This window comes from Somniosus microcephalus, chromosome 13 (assembly GCF_052327205.1).
Source record: "Somniosus microcephalus isolate GS21.2 chromosome 13, FLI_Smic_1.0, whole genome shotgun sequence".
In the NCBI taxonomy this organism is placed as follows: Eukaryota; Metazoa; Chordata; class Chondrichthyes; order Squaliformes; family Somniosidae; genus Somniosus; species Somniosus microcephalus.
This window is the reverse complement of record NC_140999.1, coordinates 175,810,468-175,829,707: the sequence shown is the minus strand read 5'-3', so window position 1 is coordinate 175,829,707 and position 19,240 is coordinate 175,810,468. Positions and strand designations below refer to the sequence as shown.

Here is a 19,240-nt window from a genome sequence, read left to right as displayed (position 1 = left end):
TACAGCCAATGAAGAAATTTTGAACTGCAGTTACTGTTGCAATGTAGGAAACGTGGCAGCAAATTGCGTACAGCAAGCGCCCACAAACAGCAATGTGATAATGAACAGATAATCTTTTTTTTTTGTTTTGTTGATTGAGGGATAAATATTAGCCAAGAGATCTCCCCTGCTTTTCTTCGAAATAGTGCCATGGGGTCTTTTACGTCCACCTGAGAGCGCGCCTTGGTTTTAACATCTCATCCGTAAGACGGCACCGCCGACAGTGTAGCACTCCTTCAGTGCTGCACTGGGGCGTCAGCCTAGATTTTTGTGCTCACGTCTCTGGAGTGGGACTTGAACCCACAACCTTCTGACTCAGAGGCGAGAGTGCTACCCACTGAGCCACTGGCTGACACTAAAGTAGGGACTTTCATTTTTATAGTGTCCTTCACATCCTCAGGACGTCCAAAAGCAGTCTTTATTTCCGAAGTGTAGTCAGTTGGTTTGAAGGCAAACACGGCAGCCAATATATACACACACACAACAATGAGATGAATGTGGTGTTGGCTGAGGCATAACTGTTGGCCAGCAGAACTCCCTTGCTCTTCTTTGAATAGTGCCATGGGATCTTTTAAGTCTGTCTGAGCAGGCAATCATGGCCTTGGTTTACTGGCTCATCTGAAAGACAGCACCTCTGACTGGAGGCTTGATCCCACAACCTCTGACAGGGCTACAACACTGTGGTGTCCAGTTTCTGATCCACGCTCCCTTTCAGCATGTCTCCCCACTGGAAGTGCAGGATCGTTGAATTTACCAGTGTGTTTAAAGACTAGGATTTAAATTAATGAGAATAAAAATAACAGGATGGAAGAATGTCAGGAGGGGAACTCTGCAAGGTTTATTTGTGAATTTGCCCACATCTGGGGTACCAGGAATTGGAAGCTGGTTAGTAAGCTTTGAACTCAGGTATATCTCCAGCAAGAAGCCCCAGAAGCACATTGGGAGAATTTTTTTTTCTTGACCCAGGTTAGGACCTCCCTTCTGATAGTAATCACAAACCACAGCTTCTCCCTCGTGCTCTCAAAACATGAAGGGAAGTAGAGCTATGTCCGAGTGCTCTGAAACCAACTTAATATTACTGAAGGCTGATGTTGCCCGAATCACTTGAACGATCAGATCAGGAGCGAGCAGCGGCACTTTATAGGAAAATAGTAAGCAGGTAGGAGGGGGGACGGAAGAGCAGTCTTTCTGTTTAGCAAGTGCCGCAAGCACTGCAAATGCCTGTGAACACTATTGGCCTTCTTTGGTCTGTGGGCTTGTGCTAATATACAGCCCGTATGCCTCTGTAACTTAGGTTTCCCATCAGCTAGATTTGTCACCTATGGGCATGTTACCAAAGGGAAAGGAGGATTAAGCTTAGTGTAAATGCCACTGGACAATGGGAATAGGAAGAGTTCTTAGGTCTGGTCTCCTCTATCATCTCACATGAAGGACAATCCAAGAGAAGCCCTGCAGTGAGGGGAAGGAAAGGCCCTATAATGGTTTTCAGGAGTGCCAACATTCATAGTTTTGCATCATTCATACATTCTTCAGGTGTGGAAAATTTCAGCAGATAATTGTGCCTACAGATACACAACAACATTCAAACTGAATCAAAAGGGATTTACCTATAATGTTCCTTCTGAGGTTCATGATATTATTAAGCAAGCCACTAGCACGCTGGTGGGTTCCATCAACGTTCTCTCCCAGTCCCAAAGCCGCCTTGTTTGTCACAGTGACCTGGATAGAATGGTGGGAAGAGGACGAGCGGCTCAGTGAAAGGTGTCTGTTCTGGACCGATGGACATTATGTGACATTCTGGACATTTTTACATGCAATAGCACCCTCTGGTGGCGGTTATTGTGTTAACAGTTTGTATGCTGGAAAGGTCATCTGATCTTTCTTCCTGTGTGAGGTCATTTGACCTTTGTTCCTTTCTTCCTGTGAGAGGTCATTTGACCTTCCTACCTTTCTTCCTGTTGATCCCAGGAAGCAGTTTTGCCAGGAAGAACCTGATTTGAGTAATGGAGAATCTGCCATGAGAGGTTCCATTTACAATCCAACGTAATCTGATTTCATATGTTAGGCCAAGCGCAATATCTGTGAGTATCTTTGGTTCTTAGCATAATAGCAATGTTGTCAGAGTAGTATTTTGATAATACTATGTTTATAAAAGGTTAATATTTAATAGTTACAGAAGTTAGTTCAAATGTTAGTTAGTTATACAATTAGTCTATTCTACTGTTGTAAATATGTTTATATCTTATGTAATATCGAATGTATAGTACAGTACTCAGTTTATGTACAAAACATACTTTGTCTTTGTTTACAGTTTCACAAATTTGTTCAAGTAAAAGCTTCAAAACAGCAACCGCTTCAGAAGGATTATTTTTGAATGAGTGTTTAACTTGCTGGATAGCTAGATAGGAGCACGTCTAGCGCGGCCAGTACAGTGTCTGTAATAGAACGGCATGCACCAAAAGGATTTTGCTAAAATGCTCACTTGCCTTTTCTTCAAAGGCGTCCAAGTCTTGTGTTAGATTCATGCTGTCGGTCTCCAGCTCATCAGTGTGGTCTTTGGTTTGGTCCTGTGAACCTTGATATCTGCTCAGTTCATCCTGAAGAAATAGCAGCACAGTATACTCATGGGTTAAAGCCACTGTCTTTGAAGTAATGAAGCAGCAACAATGCAGCAGTCAGTACAACACAAAGCTTCCAAAATGGATGAAATAACAATACAAAAAACACACAAGAAGAATATAAAGTCCAGCGATGGATGCCTGGATCAAGAGGGAGTGTGAAAGGGTGCAACATCAATAATAATCACAGATAGGATAAGCAGTGGCACAGTAGCATATCAAGGACTCACTTTCTTGCTGCTGGCTGTCGAGGGGTTGAAAAAGAAGAGGAGGTGATCTGGTTAAAGTGTAAGGGCTGAGGGTCTCAGATGAGAAAGTCCAAGACCCTCAACCTACCAGAAAGTTGGCAGCAGTGTGAACGATTTCTCCACAATGGATTTCCTTACAAGATGAGAAATTGTGGAATTTTACATGCAAGATAGAGGTGCGATAATGCCACGGGTTGGCGTTACTAACCGCAAGCTGTCCTATGCTGTTGTTCAGAGCGTTCATTCGTGTCCATGCGATGGAACTGGCGGTCACGTTTGAAAGCTGGCCCCTGACTTCAGGCAGCAACGCAGCTGTCTTGTTGAGATCTTCCAAAAGAACCACCACACAACTATCACAAGCTGCGAAGAAGAACGGTGACATTTTACTCACTGGCCTTTGAAGACTGCAACGTCAATGAGCTTACTTTTGAAGAGAAAGGCAGTTGCCCAGCTACTCACGTTCGCATTTCATTGAATCCGAACTGTCAACAACAGGGATCTCGTATTTCTGCAGACAGGTATCACACTGTCTGCCTCCTAGCCCATTGTTACACGTGCAGTCACCAGTCCGAGGGTTGCAGGAACCCCCATTGCAGTTACACCCTAAATTTAAAAAAAATTAAACATTTCTTGTAGCTTCTAAAATATATAATTATTGACAACATCTGTCCCTTTACTTTCCACGGAGCACTAAAGACTGAAATTTCAATTTCCCATTCCGCTGGTGGAAGTGTGGTGGCGCAGGCCACAGGTCCATTGCTGCCCCAAGTCCTAGGGGACAGGGTCATTGCCACTGTTGGTACAGGCCATCAGTGTGTGTAAGGGTGCATCAGAAATGCCTGCCCTGATCCACCTGCTGGAAGGCGAAGCGGCCTCGAACGAATGAGTCCAGGCCTTTCCTGGGGTCTCAATGGGACTCAACCCAGCTGTCAGTTGCTGTGAGTCCTGTTGAGGCCTTTTAAGGGCAAAAAGCACAGAGTTCCAGGACGTCCTATTTTTGCCCAGCTACTCACGTTCGCACTTCATAGAATCAGAACGGTCAATGACAGGGATCTCGTATTTCTGCAAACAGGTATCACACTGTTCCCAGGACGTCCTGGGAATTCCCCAGACATACCCACATGATGCAGGGGGAATGGGTTGAATGTCTATCCATTAGCACGCCCACCCCCTTACTAGATTACGGTTGGACCAAAAACATGGGACAAAATTCAGGTGCAACCTGGCTCTGCCCCATTTACCATCCTTGTCAGACAATCCGCCCCAGTTGCAACCACAGCCCAATCGGATATTCAGGCCCATGGGAATATTCCACTACACTAAAAGACTGGAAATTACTGCCAGTGTTGTAATCATACAAATGCTTAATGCCTCTCCAGTATTTTAACGGAGGCGCTAAACTGTGGGCTCCCCCCACCTCCCCCATGCTCAATGTAAAAGGCTGCTTCCATGGGCAAGCTTGTTCTTGCTGGGAAACAACATTTGTCTTTATGCACAAGGATGGCATTTTTATCATTAGGGTACAGCCTGGATGCAGCAATGGGATACCCGGTAATGCTCTTGATCTCTCCGCACTGACAGAAAACAGCATCGCGGCAAATTGTGTTGCTCGGGCAACAAAAACTAATTCAGGTTTCTTAAAAGAAAAAATGACAGAAGAGGCAATAAAATAGATCGTCAGATTAGCAGAGATTACAGCACTTCACTGAACATCACACCCAAAACAATAACATCTATTTCCCTCATTAAGCCCTCAGCCCATACAGTGGTTACAGCAAGCTGGGAGGCTGAAGCACTTGCCAGCAACTTTCAAATTTATTCCCAGGTTCAGGTAGCTTCTGGCTACAAAACTGTCAAACAAAATCAGCATCAAAGGGGATATATATCATGGCACCTCACTCACGTTTTGCATACCGAATCAGTACCTTAATGAGGGATGGCAGATGAACCAAGGTGATAGCTAGCTGACTGCTGAATAAACACCTGGCCTGCATTCCTACACACAGCTTTACTCTGGCATCTTCCTGCAGATGATAGCGCAAGACACCTTCATCTAGCACAATTAGTTGAAAGGCATAGTCTGGAGCGTCAGCATCAGTGTCAGCCTTGGCTCAGTGGGTAACACCATTGCCGCTGAGTCAGAAGGTTGTGGGTTTATTGTCCCACTCCAGAGACTTGAGCACAAAAATCCAGGCTGTCACTCCCAGTGCAGTGCTGAGGGAGTGCTGCACTGTCGGAGGTGCCGTCTTTCGGGTGAGACGTTAAACCGAGGCCCCGTCTGCTCTCTCAGGTGGACGTAAAAGATCCTGTGGCACTATTTCGAAGAAGAGCTGGGACGTTATCCCAGGTGTCCTGGATAATATTTATCCCTCAATCAACATCACAAAAAACGATTATCTGGTCATTATCACATTTGTGGGAGCTTGCTGTGCGTAAATTGTCTGTCGTGTTTCCTACATTACACGGACTACACTACAAAAATACTTCATTGGCTGCAAAGCGCTTTGAGACGTCCTGAGATCCTGAAAGGCGCGATAGAAATCACAGGAGCTCCTCTGGCAACCAGCACTGCTGTCTTTCTTTTATAGATCTTTCCTAAATATAAATATATATATATATATATATATATATATATATATAAATCAATAGAGGTGAACCATTGTCCTTTCAAATGTTACACTATTTGACTAGCCATAGATAAAAGGACTGCCAAAGTCCCAATATAGGCAACACGATGTCTATTGTACCAACACACACAAAAGGCACTTAAAAATCAGAGAATCTCATCAGATCCTCTGCTTAATCACAATCCATTTATTTTAAATTAATTAATACTTCCACTAAAATAGAGAGGCAGGAATTTCATACAAATATATTAAGCATTCTTACAATAGCCTCACCGACAGTAATTGCTACTCTCTACTTGTGCAAGCTCTCGCGAGAGGGCAGTAACCGCTTCGCTCCTGCTTGGGTACGGGCTTATTACACAGTGCTTGGTAGTGGAGTTAACGGAGAAAATCTGATGGAATACTTTTGTCTTAAATTAAGGAAATTAGGCGGAGCTCCAAGACTTATAGTTCAGGACACTGCCAAGAATGAAGAGAGCAGAAGAGTAGATAAGGTAAATCTAGAAGATGATGGCAAGTTTAGGTTTACAAGACTAGATTGTAAGAGAAAGCAAGAGACAGAAGAAGGCAATGAATGCCCCTGTTGTGGCCGAGAACGAGTGTAGTGTAGCAGTTACTCTTAGTTTAAAATCAATCTGATTTGCAGCTCTGCTGTGGATGTCAATTTCTGGTGTGAGTGGAGGAAGTGTTGGGACTTCCCCAATCTCCTTTGACTATACCACTTACTTCTGCAGCCACTGGAGCTGTAGCTCCAGTACCCTGGGGCACACTGCTGACACTGGCGCCCGATCACACCGGGCAAGCACGGGCACTGGCCATTTTGAGAGTCGCAGATTTCCATCTGAGAAGCCACGTCACAGGAACACCTCTGGCAACTGACACAGCTGTCGTATCCATAAGATCCGGCCTGCACAGAAAGAAGAGCGTGAGAAACAAGAACCCAACTGTCAGTTCTTGGGTCGGTGAGTAGAACTGTTCAGAGACAATTGATCCCACATGGCAGCTCCATGTCACATGTGTAGCAATTCCAAAACAAACCAATCGTAGGCTTTTCAATAAGGAATCACTTAGCAAGGAATGGCTACTAGGTGAATTCCTAATCTTGGCCAAGTTTCCAGGAGGACCAGATACTTTGCCTTAGGATGGAAAATTAGAGTAAGTCACACAAGCATGGACTCCCCTCACTTCCAAGTGATAAGGAGTGATATGGTTCCCCAAATTCTCTACCACTGGGGTTTCTGTCATGTCTGGGTCTGTTGTAGACTAATTGATAGAGATTGATTGCCATGATTAGTCAACGCTCCATTATCATTGCATCATGCGACTACCAGGATGGTAGGAGGTGAACTAGATGGACCGTGGTCTTTTTTAATCTAGCAATTCCTATGTTGATACCAGGCCTCACACGCTTTGTTCCCTGGAGATTGTATTGTATCACAGGGACGGTAGAGAAAGCCTTTCACCCCCTCCACCCTGCCCCAAGCACATTGCATTTAATAAACTGGCAAACATTTTGAAAAAAGCATTGTTTCAGTAATGAAGAAATCACTGCTTTTAGATGCAATTTATTCAGTGGGTTCAGTCAGAAATACTGACTAATAAGAGTGAGAAAACCGACGTCCAAACAGAACTAATCAATGTTCCGCTTACCTCACAGTGGTCACAGTGTGGTCCTGTCACGCCAGGCTTGCATCGACACTCGCCAGTACTGTGGTCACATGATTCTGTGCCACATGGGGAACAATTGCATGCTGGGAATTTATCAAATAAAAAATACTCAATGCAAAAGTTTCCAGTTTTATCATTAATATTACAAGTGTAACTATAAGTTATAATAAGGTATGACATATTTTAACTTAGATACAAGATATTTTTATTCCAAAGCAAATTACGTGAAACTAGCCCATGTAAAACCGATCCCAGATTGACAACAGATTAAAATCTGTTGGGTGCTCCCTGATTCAGTGGTAGCACACTTGCCTCAGAGCCAGAAAGCTTTGGGTTCAAGCCACTCCAAGACTTGAGCACATAATCCAATGTTAAACGCTGTCTGCCCTCTCAGGTAGATATAAAAGATCCTATAGCACTATCTGAAGAAGAGCAAGGAGTTTTTCTAATGGCCTGGCCAACATTTATCCCTCAACACCACCAAAAACAGATTAAGTGATCATTTATGGGACTTTGCTGTGTGCAAATTGGTTCCCAGATTTATCTACAACACATCAATGATTGCATTTCAAAAGCAATTAATTGACTGTAAAGCGCTTTGGGATATCCTGAGTACATGAAAGGCACTATATAAATTGAAGTTCTTTCTCTTACTTTCTTTTGGTCTATGAAAGATGGATAAACAGAATATTTGATTAATTATTGCATAAGTTGCAATCAACAACTTGCATTTATATAGCGCTTTTAACATGGGAAATGTCCCAAGAGGCTTCACAGGAGCATAATCAGAGCGAAACGAGTGACGAGGAGCAGTGGAAATCTGTAGCTCGCTCCCCCAAAACGCTGTGAATGCTGGGTCAATTTAAATATTCCAAGACTGAGATTGATAGGTTTTTATTGGGTAAGGGTATCAAGGGATATGGAGCAAAGGTGCCAAAATGGAGTTGGGGTACAGATCAGCCATGATCAAACTGGATGGCGGAACAGGCTCGAGGGGCTGAATGGCCAACTCCTTGGCCTAAAAATTCGATTGCTTTGCGCCTCCCGTTAGTGCCCTGAGGGTGCTAACGGGGCGCAAAGCAACTAGTGCCTGGGCGCGGCGCCACCAACGCCTCCCGCGAAATTCAGCGGGAGGTTAGCGGCGCCGGTAATCATTAACGCCCCACGGTGCTGCGCCGCCTGCCATCATCTTTGATAGCGCCCTCTGACTTACCACCGGACACTATGTCTGACGGGGTCAGGGAGGCCTACCTGCGGCTGGGGTGGCGATAATAAAAGGGAAGGTGCCAGGCGGCCATTTTTATTGCTGGCCGCCTGCCAGCACCTGCCCCCTCTGCCGTCCCCGGCCTCAACAGAAGCCCCCCGCAGAGTGCCAGCTGTGCTCCGTGAGCCCGGCACTTCTCGAGTGTCGGGCTCTTTTGTCGGCATTCCGATCCCTGGTGGCCCAGCTAGACCCCGGGTCGCGCTGTGCAAGGCCCCTCCCCTTTAAGAAGGGGAGGAAGGTCTGTAGTGCTGCGGCACGAATCACCGCAATATTTGGGCGCGACCCAATTTTCCCCCCCTTGTTTCTATGTCGCTATGATTGGCCAGTATATTCTGGCAGCAAGATGTCATACAATCTGCTAGCAGTTCCTAAAGAGGAATATCATCTATCTCCGACAATTATAGAAACTATAGTAGAGCCCGGCAACAGATGATTCTCTGAATGGGCAGCCATTTCTTCAGTGTAAGAAAAATGAGTAAATGACATGAGTTCAGCCAAATTGCTCCCAGGTGTATGAAACTGAAGCCAGCAGTCATTCTGGAGTTGGTTACAGACTCATGGCAGGAACCCAACTTTGTATCAGCAAGTTCTCCACATATTACTCTGATTATATATTTTGGAGAGCTGGTGTAGAACTAAAGGCCTGGAAGTATAATTTTTTTGATCCACATTAAATTGACAAAGGAAAGAGTACATTAGATTGAAAATAATACATAATGTTCAACATGAAAATAAAGGATTTGCCAATCAATGATAGCCTTTCAAATTGAGCTTACATTGATTTGATTTACATTGCATTACTTTGACTTGAAATTTTTTTTTTAAAGTCGCTGAGGGTCTGAATATGCTAAGGTGTGAAAAGAGATTGGGGGGGAAAATTTGGTTGCTTTACGCCTCCTGTTGGCGCCCTAAGAGGGCGTTAATGGGGCGCAAAGCAACTAGCGCCCGGGCGTGACGCCACCAACGCCTCCCTCGAAATTCAGCGGGAGGTTAGTGGCGGCGGTAACCGGTAGCGCCCCGTGGCGCTGCACCACCAGCAATGACGTCATTGCCATGTGCAGTGCCCCGGCCGCGATCTTCGGAAGCGGTCCCTAACTTACCGCTGGACGCTATGTCCGATGGGGTCAGGGGGGCCTACCTGCAGCCGAGGAAGCGCTATTTAGAGGCAAGGAGCGGGGCGGCCATTTTTGTTGCTGGCCGCCTGCGAGCACCTGCCTCTGCTCCCATCCCCGGCCTCCTTAGCCACCCCCCTGTGGCGTGCCGGCTGTGCTCCATGAGCCCGACACTTCTCTTGAGTGTCGGGCTCTTTAGCTGGCACTCCCGATCCCTGGGGGGGCCCAGCTGGGTCCCGGGTCGCTCTGCGCAAGGCCCCTCCCCTTTAAGAAGGGGAGGAAGGCCTGTACTACTGCGTTTTCTCAATTTAGTTAGGACTGGAGAAGCCAGAAAAACACCAGGCCAAGCAAGGCTGACTGATGCCAAGAGGCAGAGCCATGGTGAGTAGCTCAATATGTGAGCTGCATGTCTGTGTGTGCTAGTTCATGTGTCCTTAGTCTGGGTCCAGGAGCTGCTAGGGCTACAGGATTAGAGACCCCCTTGAGGCATTACCAGTTCTAAAAATGACACGTGTTAATGTCAACTAACTGAGCAGATGTAAAGATTCAAGAAGCTCTGGCACAGGCTTCTTTTGCAAGTATGTAAGTAATTACACACACACACACAAAATTAAGTTGCATACAAGTCATGTAATATCAAAGCAAACAATCAGCTACACTTGGCAATGTGAGCCTACATAAGAGTTTATATGATTATTTTATGATGCTCAGGTGCATGAAACTGAAGCCAGCAGTCATTCTGGAGTTGGTTACGGACACGTGGCAGGAACCCCACTTTGTATCAGCACGTCCTCCACATATTACTCTGATTATATATTGTGGAGAGCTGGTGTAGAACTAAAGGCCTGGAAGTTTATTCTTTTTTGCTCCACATTAAATTGGAGAGGAATTTTCCAGATTTTTTCCCCCCCAAATTGGCCTGTTTTAAAAAAAAATCTGGTGTAGGCCTCTCCCAGGAGATCACATGGTTTTCGGGTGGGGTGGGGGAGTGTATATGTTGTGATACTCAAGGTATCACAATGGTGTGGGCCAGGCTTGATGGACCTGAGGGTCTTTACCTGTCCGTCATTGCTCGTATATTCGTGGGTTTGCAGTCTTTGAGCTGAATTTCCCTCTGGGGCGGGCTGTCCATTAGAGATGGGTTAGGGCGGAACTTCAGCCCACCACCCTGACCCTGACCCCAGCCCATTTTCCCGGGTGGGGGCTCATTATTTATGCAAGGCAGCCTCCTGGCGGGGGATCCCTGCCACACAGAGTGGGAGGTCGCCTGTTTTTAATGACAGATGTGGGCTTTTCATTTTCTCGCTGCAGAAAATGATTGCTTCAGATTTGCCCCGTGTCAATTTATCTTTCCTAACTGGACATTACTTGCGATTCAAAGAACGACTAGTCTTTTCCTTTTATGTTGAATGTAAAAAATAAAAATCGTTATCTGGTTGAAGAGTTCAAGTGTCACTTGTAAGTGTATTGGTAAATGTAACTTACGTGCACAGTTCTCGGCTACCACCGCGTCTCCATAGAAACCCGGGGCGCAGTGTTCACAATGAGGCCCGGCAGTATTGTGCATGCATTCCAAACAAACCCCAGTCAGTGAATCGCAATTGCTGAAGAGCATGTTCGAATCTGTGTTGCCATTACAGTTGCACGGTTGACACTGGCTTCCCAACACCATTGGGTTTCCATAGTAACCTGGGGCACACCTTCACAAGAAAGGAGAAAGTCATTGATAGGCCTAATTGGCAAGGGAACAAAAACCCACAAACGTACTGCTGCACAGGTTTCTCCGACACGAGGATAAAGTATCCGAGGATCCGGATACGGTCGTGGGGTTTCAACACACGCACCGTTCCGCACATCAGTCTGAGGAAGGCTTGGGGGTGGATCACCCTGTTTCCCCTGCAGTTGGGCTGTCTGACTTGCTAATTTTGCTGAGTGAGCTCAAACCATATAAAGAGCAAGTACATTAGGGGCGTCAACCTCCAGAGATGCAAACTATTCGCTATAGAAGCTGTGAAGCAACAACTCTCTGCAACTTCAATGACCGTTCCACAGCAGAAAATACCTGATACTGCGGGCTGTTTTTGAGAATAATTATATGCACCTACTAGCTTAGATTTGCTCTGAGCTCAGATCAGAGTGCTCGAGTCTTTTTTTTTCCAATCTAGCAGGCTTCAAAATACATACATTTTTAAATGTTGGCTGATTTTAAATAGTGTTATGAACATAAGGACTAGGAGTAGGCCATTTGACCCATCGAGCCTGCTCCACCATTTAATAAAATCATAGTTGAACTTCTATATCAACTCCACTTTCCCGCCCTATCCCTATATCCCTTGATTCTATTAGTGCCCAAAAATCTATTGATTTCAGTCTTGAATATACTCATCGACTGAGCCTCCTCGCCCTCTGCGGTAGAGAATTCCAAAGATTCACCGTCCTCTGAGTGAAGAAATTTCTCCTCATCTCAGTCCTAAATGGCCGACCCCTTATCCTGAGACTATGACCCCTGGTTCTAGACTGTCCAACCAGGGGAAACAGCCTCGCAGTATCTACCCCGTCAATCTCTCTAGGCCCATTCTACTAAATTTCTCCTCATAGGACAGCTCTCTCCTCCCAGGAATCTATAAAGTGAACCTTCGTTGCAGCCCCTCTAAGGCAAGTATATCCTTCTGAGGTAAGGAGAGCAAAACTGTGCACAGTACTCCATGTGTGGTCTCACTAAAGCCCTGTACAATTGTAGCTAAAAGCTACTCTATAACGATCTACTTTTATAACTCACCAGCTGGAGTGCCCGGCGGTGCCGAGGGTTTTTTGAGGGCATGTTGTTATGAAAAAAATAGAAATAATTTTTATATATATATATAAATGAGTTTGTCTGTCTGTCTGTCTGTGTGGGAAGGAGAGAGAGAGAGAGAGAGAGATAGACTGGGGGGGGCAGAGAGGCCCGGGGATCGAGAGAGAGACTGGGGGGAGAAGAGAGAGACGGTGGGGGGGAGAGAGACTGGGGGGGAGAGAGCGACTGGGGGGGAGAGAGAGAGAGAGAGACTGGGGGGGAGAAGAGAGAGACTGGGGGGAAGAGAGAGAGAGAGAGACTGGGGGGAGAGAGAGAGAGAGAGAGAGAGACTTCGGGTGAAGAAGGGCGGCCGCCATTTTGTGAGGTCGGCGGGAAGTTCCCTCACCCTCTCTCTCTCCCTGCCCCTCTCTCTCCCGCCCCCTCTCTCTCCCTGCCCATCTCTCCCCTCCCTCTCCCCGCCCCTTTCCCTGCCCCTCTCTCTCCCTGCTCCTCTCTCTCTCCCCCTCCCTCCCCGCTCTCTCTCCCTCCCTCTCTCTCCCTCCCTCCCCTCTCTCTCCCTCTCCTCTTCCTCTGACTCACCACGGAGCATATCCGACACCGGGAGTCCGGGAGCCCATCGCTCCGAAGCGAGCCTGGGGTTCCTCATGGTTAATGCGGCGGGCCTTTGGACCCGGTTGGCCGGGCGGCAGTGGAACGCCTTTCGCTGCGGACTCCCGTGTCCGATATCGGTCGGGGACGGCTCGTGTGAAAACCCCGGTTTTCCCGGTCCCGCACTCATGGCAAGAGAGAGAGGGGGAAGGAGAAAGAGAGGGGGAAGGAGAGAGAGAGAGAGGGAAGAAGAGAGGGAAGAGGAGAGAGGGGGGAAGGAGAGAGAGAGAGAGAGAGAGAGAGAGAGAAATTTTTTTAGGCTTCAGGCCCGGCCGGTCTGTAATGGCCGCCACTCACCTCAGTAACGGCAGTTTGAAGGATTAGGCCCCGCCCACAAACGCCAGGCTTTTTTGTAAAACTGGTTATGAGACTGGTGGGCTGGTCACTCTCCTCGCCGCTCCCTCCCCCTCACCTCTCCCTCCCCCTCTCCTCTCATCTCCCTCCCCCTCTCCTCTCCCTCCCTGCCCCTCTCCTCTCCCTCCCCCTCTCCTCTCCCTCCCCCCCTCTCTCCCTCCCCCTCCTCTCCCTCCCCCTCCTCTCCCTCCCCCTCCTCCTCCCTCCCCCTCCTCCTCCCTCCCTCTCCTCTCCCTCCCTCCCCCTCTCCTCTCCCTCCCTCCCCCTCTCCTCTCCTCTCCCTCCCTCCCCCTCTCCTCTCCCTCCCTCTCTCCTCTCCCTCCCTCTCTCCTCTCCTCTCCCTCCCTCCCCCTCTCCTCCCTCCCCCTCTCCTCTCCCTCCTTTCCTTTCTCTCCCTCCTTTCCTTTCTCTCCCTCCCTCCCCTCTCCCTCCCTAGCACCTCAGGCCCGGCCGGACTCACCTCAGTACCAGAACGGAGTCAGTCCGACAACGGGAGGCCGGGTGCCCAGCCCTCCGAAGCGAGCCTGGGGTTCCTGACGGTTAACGCGGCGGGCCTCTGGACCCGGTTGGCCGGGCGGCAGACGAACGCCTTTCGCTGCGGACCCCCGTGTCCGATTGCGGTCGGGGACGGCTCGTTGGAAAGCCCCGGTTTTGCTGGTCCCGCACTCACGGCAAGAGAGAGAGGGGGAAGGAGAGAGAGAGAGAGAGTGAAGGAGAGAGAGAGAGAGGGAAGAGGAGAGAGAGAGAGAGAGAGAAATTTTTTGAGCTTCAGGCCCGGCCAGTCTGTAATGGCCGCCACTCACCTGAATAACGGGAGTTTGAAGGATTAGGCCCCGCCCACAAATGCCATGAAACGCCCCCCGTGACGCAGCGCGCAGATTGGTCAACCATCACGTCACTCAACGCTAATGAGCGGTAGGATTGGTCAACACCTGAATAACGGCAGTTTGAAGGATTAGGCCCCGCCCACAAACGCCATGAAACGCCCCCCCGTGACGCAGCGCGCGGATTGGTCAACCTTCACGTCACTCAATGCTAACGAGCGGATTTCCCCCGTATGATTGGCCAACCGCTAATGAGCGGAATTTTGAACGTTTTTTGTCTACTGGCCGAACAATTTTTGTCTGACCAAAAAGTAAATATGCCTAGGACACCCTCCTAATCATAACCTTTCTTTTGATATAACATACGTGTAGGTACGCTCTATAACTTTTGAGTGATGCCCAGACCGACAGACAGACAGACAGACAGACACCACTATCCTTTTTTATAAATATAGATTATCCTCTTGGTTAACCTCCGAGCGTGTAGCTCTGCTGTTCCACACAGTTTGCATTTACTGTCCAAGTTGACTACCCTGTACTGTTCTGTGTGTCACTCTTAAAAGAAAACGGCCTGAAAGCTAGTTCTTACTATGTGGATAAATTCAGATAATTACAAATGATGGAAATATAAATGTTAAGCACCATTTTCAAACAGAATTTTTAATTGCTGTTCAGGCAAATCAGCTACATTCCACAACAGCCACCACCTCCATTACTTGATAAGTCATGCAGTTTAATAATGTACTGTGTTCTTTCCCCAATCACACACAAACACTGACCTTTCACATTTTAAGCCAGCATAGCCTGGTTTACAAAGACACTGCATACGATCTCCATGGTCGACACAATCCTTCGCAAAGCTACAAAAGGAGTTAGAGCAGGGAACAAAAAAGTAGAACACATTATTTAAATAAATACTTAAAACCAACAGTTTAAGAACAATTTCATTTGGTTCCCCCTCCCCTGCAGTTTTCTTCTGACGAACTGGAAATACGTACTTGTTAGAAGAAACTTTGAGAGGACACGGGCACTGAACACAGAGCGACGCTGCTCCAAGAGTGGCGTTTTCAACCAGCCCAGTCCTACAGCGCTCACAGTCATCTCCTTCAGTGTAATGCTGGCAGTTCTGGGAAGAAGAGGTGTATATTTAAAAAACACTTTACTAGTTAACTTGCTCTCAAAACTCCCCAAAATGTTCTTGGGGGAAAAGAAAAGATTAAAGGTCCAATTCTCTGAACGCACACTGGGGAGCCTCACTCGTGGTGTCCTGATACGTGCAGCTGGTAGCGCGCATTCATAAAAGCGGTCCTTAAAAGTCTAACGAGCAGCCATTTCTGATCATGAACATTTACCCTCAGGGCCGAGACCCACTCGCTTGTGGTAAATGGAACCAGTGGTGTTTCTACAGGGAGTGATTCTGCTGGGTGGGTGCAGCAGAGTAAGCAGCGAGCTTAGCATCCTGCCTCCCAATTTAAGCCTCATCTCCTTCGCTCCATGATTAAATGGAAACTGGTACTTCAGTACCACCAGGATTGTGAAGCTTGGAAATCTTAATATGTAAAAGCTGAATCCTCAAAAGGAAACCCAGCAATTATATTTTACATTGAAATTTATATTGTGTGATGTAGGTGATTGCAACCCATTTAAGTTTTCATTTCTGCAATTTACTAATTATAATAATATGGAAAAAAAGTGCTTTTAATATCGGCAATCCATTTCTAAGCTGCAGGCGTTGATCTAATAGATACATTAATATAGTTTGCAACACATTAAAATAAATAAAATTGGCAGTTTTAAAGTGTCGCTCGGTATATCATCCATTTGATTCCATATTCATAAAATATTGGCCCAGAAATTCGGGTCTCCACGGGTGAGTACGCATGGGGTACTCACCTGTAAGCCCAATGGAAGTGCCGGTTTCGTGCCCTGAAAGAAGGGGTTCAGAGGTGGAACGCGTGCACAGGAGAGGCAGCGCGTGCGCATCGAACTTATGTTTTTTTTGCAGGCTTTCCCCCCCCGAGAGGGTAAGTCTCCAGGAGTTACACTTTTAAAAAGCAGGCGCAAGGCCTGCTTTTTACAAGGTAAGTGGTGAATTAATTAAAATTAAAACATTTTCCACAGGTTTATTATTTTTAAATACTTTAAAGAAAGGTAAATTTATTTTTAGCCCCGTTAGAAAATGTAATTAATTTTTTCAAAAATTTAAATTATTGTTTATAAAATAGTTATTTCATGTAATTTATGTAATTTAAAAAAAAAATTATTTGAAGGTTTAGTGATGTTTTGGGGCTTATAGTATTTATAGGTTTGACAGGTCCTGTCAAACTTATGAATGAAGCATTCCCTGCTACCATTGGCTCTCCATGGCCCACGTGATCCCAGGGGACGCTTCGAACTAACTGCGCCCCTGGGATACGCAAGCACTGCGCGCCAGCAGTTGGAGGAGGCCCAGGATCGGAATCCCACGCGGGCCCACAGCTCAACGGCTGGCGCGCTAGGTATGTGCAGGTCGGGGGCTTGCATTCGCGGGAAGGCCCCGACCCGAATTTCTGGGCCATTATGTTTTGGGATATATCCCATAATATGGGATGTCTTAATTTGTAATAACCTTTCCTTCACTTTACAACCTTCTGGACTTAATATTGAGGTCAACAATTTCAGATCATACCCACCGCTCCCATTTTTTTGGGACAGCAGGTGTTGGTAATGGTTCTGCTGTTGCCATTTACACCTCCTCTAGACCCATCTTTTTTTTTCTTTTTCATTACCAACCCCTTTTGCCTTGTACCATCATCCCTTTTGTCATTTAATCTCTCCCGCCGACCACCAAATCACAAACCTTCCCTTTTGTTCCTTCCTCCCATCCCCTCTTTCCCTGCCCCTGTACTCGCTTAAAATCTGTTACCTCTCTAACTGTTTCCAGTTCTGACAAAAGGTCATCGACCTGAAACATTGGGGTAGATTTTGCCGATCCTGTTGGGAAGAAGGCGGGACTTCCTCTTTCGGGTTTTTGACCCGCCTACTTCGACGTCCGGCCAATCCGCGCGATTTTCCCTTGATTGACCTTGTTGAGCCCGCCCAGGTGACGTCACAGACTGAAATTTCATCTGTCAAGAGTCCTTGACAGATGAAATATCAGCGTTTCACAGCTGTTTGAAGCTGTGAGACACTGACACTCCGAGTTCTGACATGAGTCATTCTGCACAGACTCAGTTAGAACTCACACCAGCACTCAAAGCTGAAGGCTGTCACTTTTGACAGATCGCAGCCGTTCAGCTTTAAGTTCCGGCTGAGTGATGGGCTCCCGACGGCTACAGGAGGAAAGGCTGTTAAGGTAAGTACAGGTAAGTAAAAGTTCTTTACACACTTTAGGCACACCAAACACACTTACTTTTGCAATCATGCACCCATCACTCACCTGAGCGCCGACATCGCGACCCCTCCAACTCCTTCAACCCGACGGCCCACCTGCTCTAACCTGGCGTGGTTTGGAGCCATCGGGAAACCCACACGAAACCCCTCAAAATAGGGATTAGGCTAAAAACTGCCTGTTAACTACCTGTTAACAGGCAGTTAATTGGCACTAATCCCTTCCCGCCTCGGGTTGGCGAGTCCCAGTGCGGGGCGGGTACCCGCCGCCCCTGAAACTTACGTGGGGCGGGGTTTTGGGCGGGATGGTGTCGGGACCCCCAAATTCGGGATTTCCTCCCCCCCCACACGCCTGAAACCCCGCCTGACGGCTCCCCGAAAATCTAGCCCATTAACTCTGTTTCTCTCTCCACGGATGCTGCCTGACCCGCTGAGTATTTCCAGCATTTTCTCTTTTATAAGGCAGTCAGTCCTTGGTTCAATATGATTTTGTAGATTTGCAAAATAATAAACAAGCAGGTACTTATATACTTACTACACATATTCCAGATCCATCAAGGCACTGGTCAGAATGGCCATTGCAGTTACAAGGTACACATTTACCCAGGAAAAGGCCCTTTGTATCTCGATAGTAACCTGGTGAACAGTCCTATTGGATTATAAAAAAAAGGGAAATATAATCTAGTTTATGAAATAATTAGCTCTTCTGCATCCTGCACAGAATACATCATAGTCACACACCTGGTCCACACTGACAACCAGCCATTTTAAAGTATACTTTCAAGCTTCGACACCAGCCAGACCCCCACCAATAGGACTGGTGGCAGTTAGTTAAAGGCAATATTCGGCCTCTAGTGCCCGATATCAAAGACCACCCGAATTGATGAGATGAAATGCTTCTTAGACACTTTTAATGGTCCTGTGTACAATTTTTGTTAGGTAAAGGTATTAGGGATATAGAGCAATGACAGGTAAGTGGAGTTGAGGTACAGATCAACCATGATCTAACTGAATGGTGGAGCAGGCTCGGGGGCTGAATGGCCTACTCCTGCTCCTATGTATATTTTGCAGTTTAAATCCAGTTCCTATTCCAGTGCAAGAGAGCCCATAATTTGAGATTGATGGGCAGAAAGGCCATAAGGCGTGGGAAATGGAAATATTGCACTAGTTTGGAGTTTGAGGCCAAGTGCAGGAAGTTTTACCCTCATTTGACATTTGCTCTCCCTGAATTGCTCGATGCTGGCATATCAGGGTAGATTTTCGCAACTTGTGCTGCTGGTGTGGAGTTTCATGCACTTGGGGTTTGGGTGGGCCCCAGAAGATTATCTCTGTCCATTAAAACCAACGGATCAAAATCCCGCGGGGGCCGCTGACCTCCACACTCTGTGCAAACTCTGTGTTGGGAGCGGAACTTTGTAAAATCTACCCAAATGATCTACCCTAGTTTACATGATCTACCCTAGCCTACATGGCGGAGTAGGCTCGGGGGTGCTGAATGGCCCTGTTGCTATGTACATTTTGCAGTTTAAATACAGTTTCTAGTCCAGTGCAAGACAACCCATCTACAAAAGTTCCATTCTCCAGCACAGATATCCCTCACTTGGTAATCATAAAATTGACCTCTCCCCCTCCTCCTCCTCCTCATTTTTTTTTTAAAGAACTAATGGGGTGCTCA

General features: G+C 46.9%; 1 protein-coding gene across 1 annotated transcript in view; it reads right to left on the bottom strand.

The window, feature by feature from the left end:
• Positions 1–19,240, bottom strand: part of lama5 (laminin, alpha 5) — a 319,972-nt gene that overhangs the window by 57,796 nt on the left and 242,936 nt on the right. The window contains exons 42-51 of the mRNA XM_086005633.1: positions 18,101–18,214; positions 15,195–15,322; positions 14,976–15,056; positions 11,062–11,276; positions 7,183–7,283; positions 6,259–6,439; positions 3,365–3,508; positions 3,114–3,265; positions 2,526–2,636; positions 1,647–1,758 (exon numbers count right to left, since the gene is read on the bottom strand). Of these exons, the coding sequence (XP_085861759.1) occupies positions 1,647–1,758; positions 2,526–2,636; positions 3,114–3,265; positions 3,365–3,508; positions 6,259–6,439; positions 7,183–7,283; positions 11,062–11,276; positions 14,976–15,056; positions 15,195–15,322; positions 18,101–18,214 (1,339 nt within the window). The remainder of the gene's footprint in view (positions 1–1,646; positions 1,759–2,525; positions 2,637–3,113; positions 3,266–3,364; positions 3,509–6,258; positions 6,440–7,182; positions 7,284–11,061; positions 11,277–14,975; positions 15,057–15,194; positions 15,323–18,100; positions 18,215–19,240) is intronic.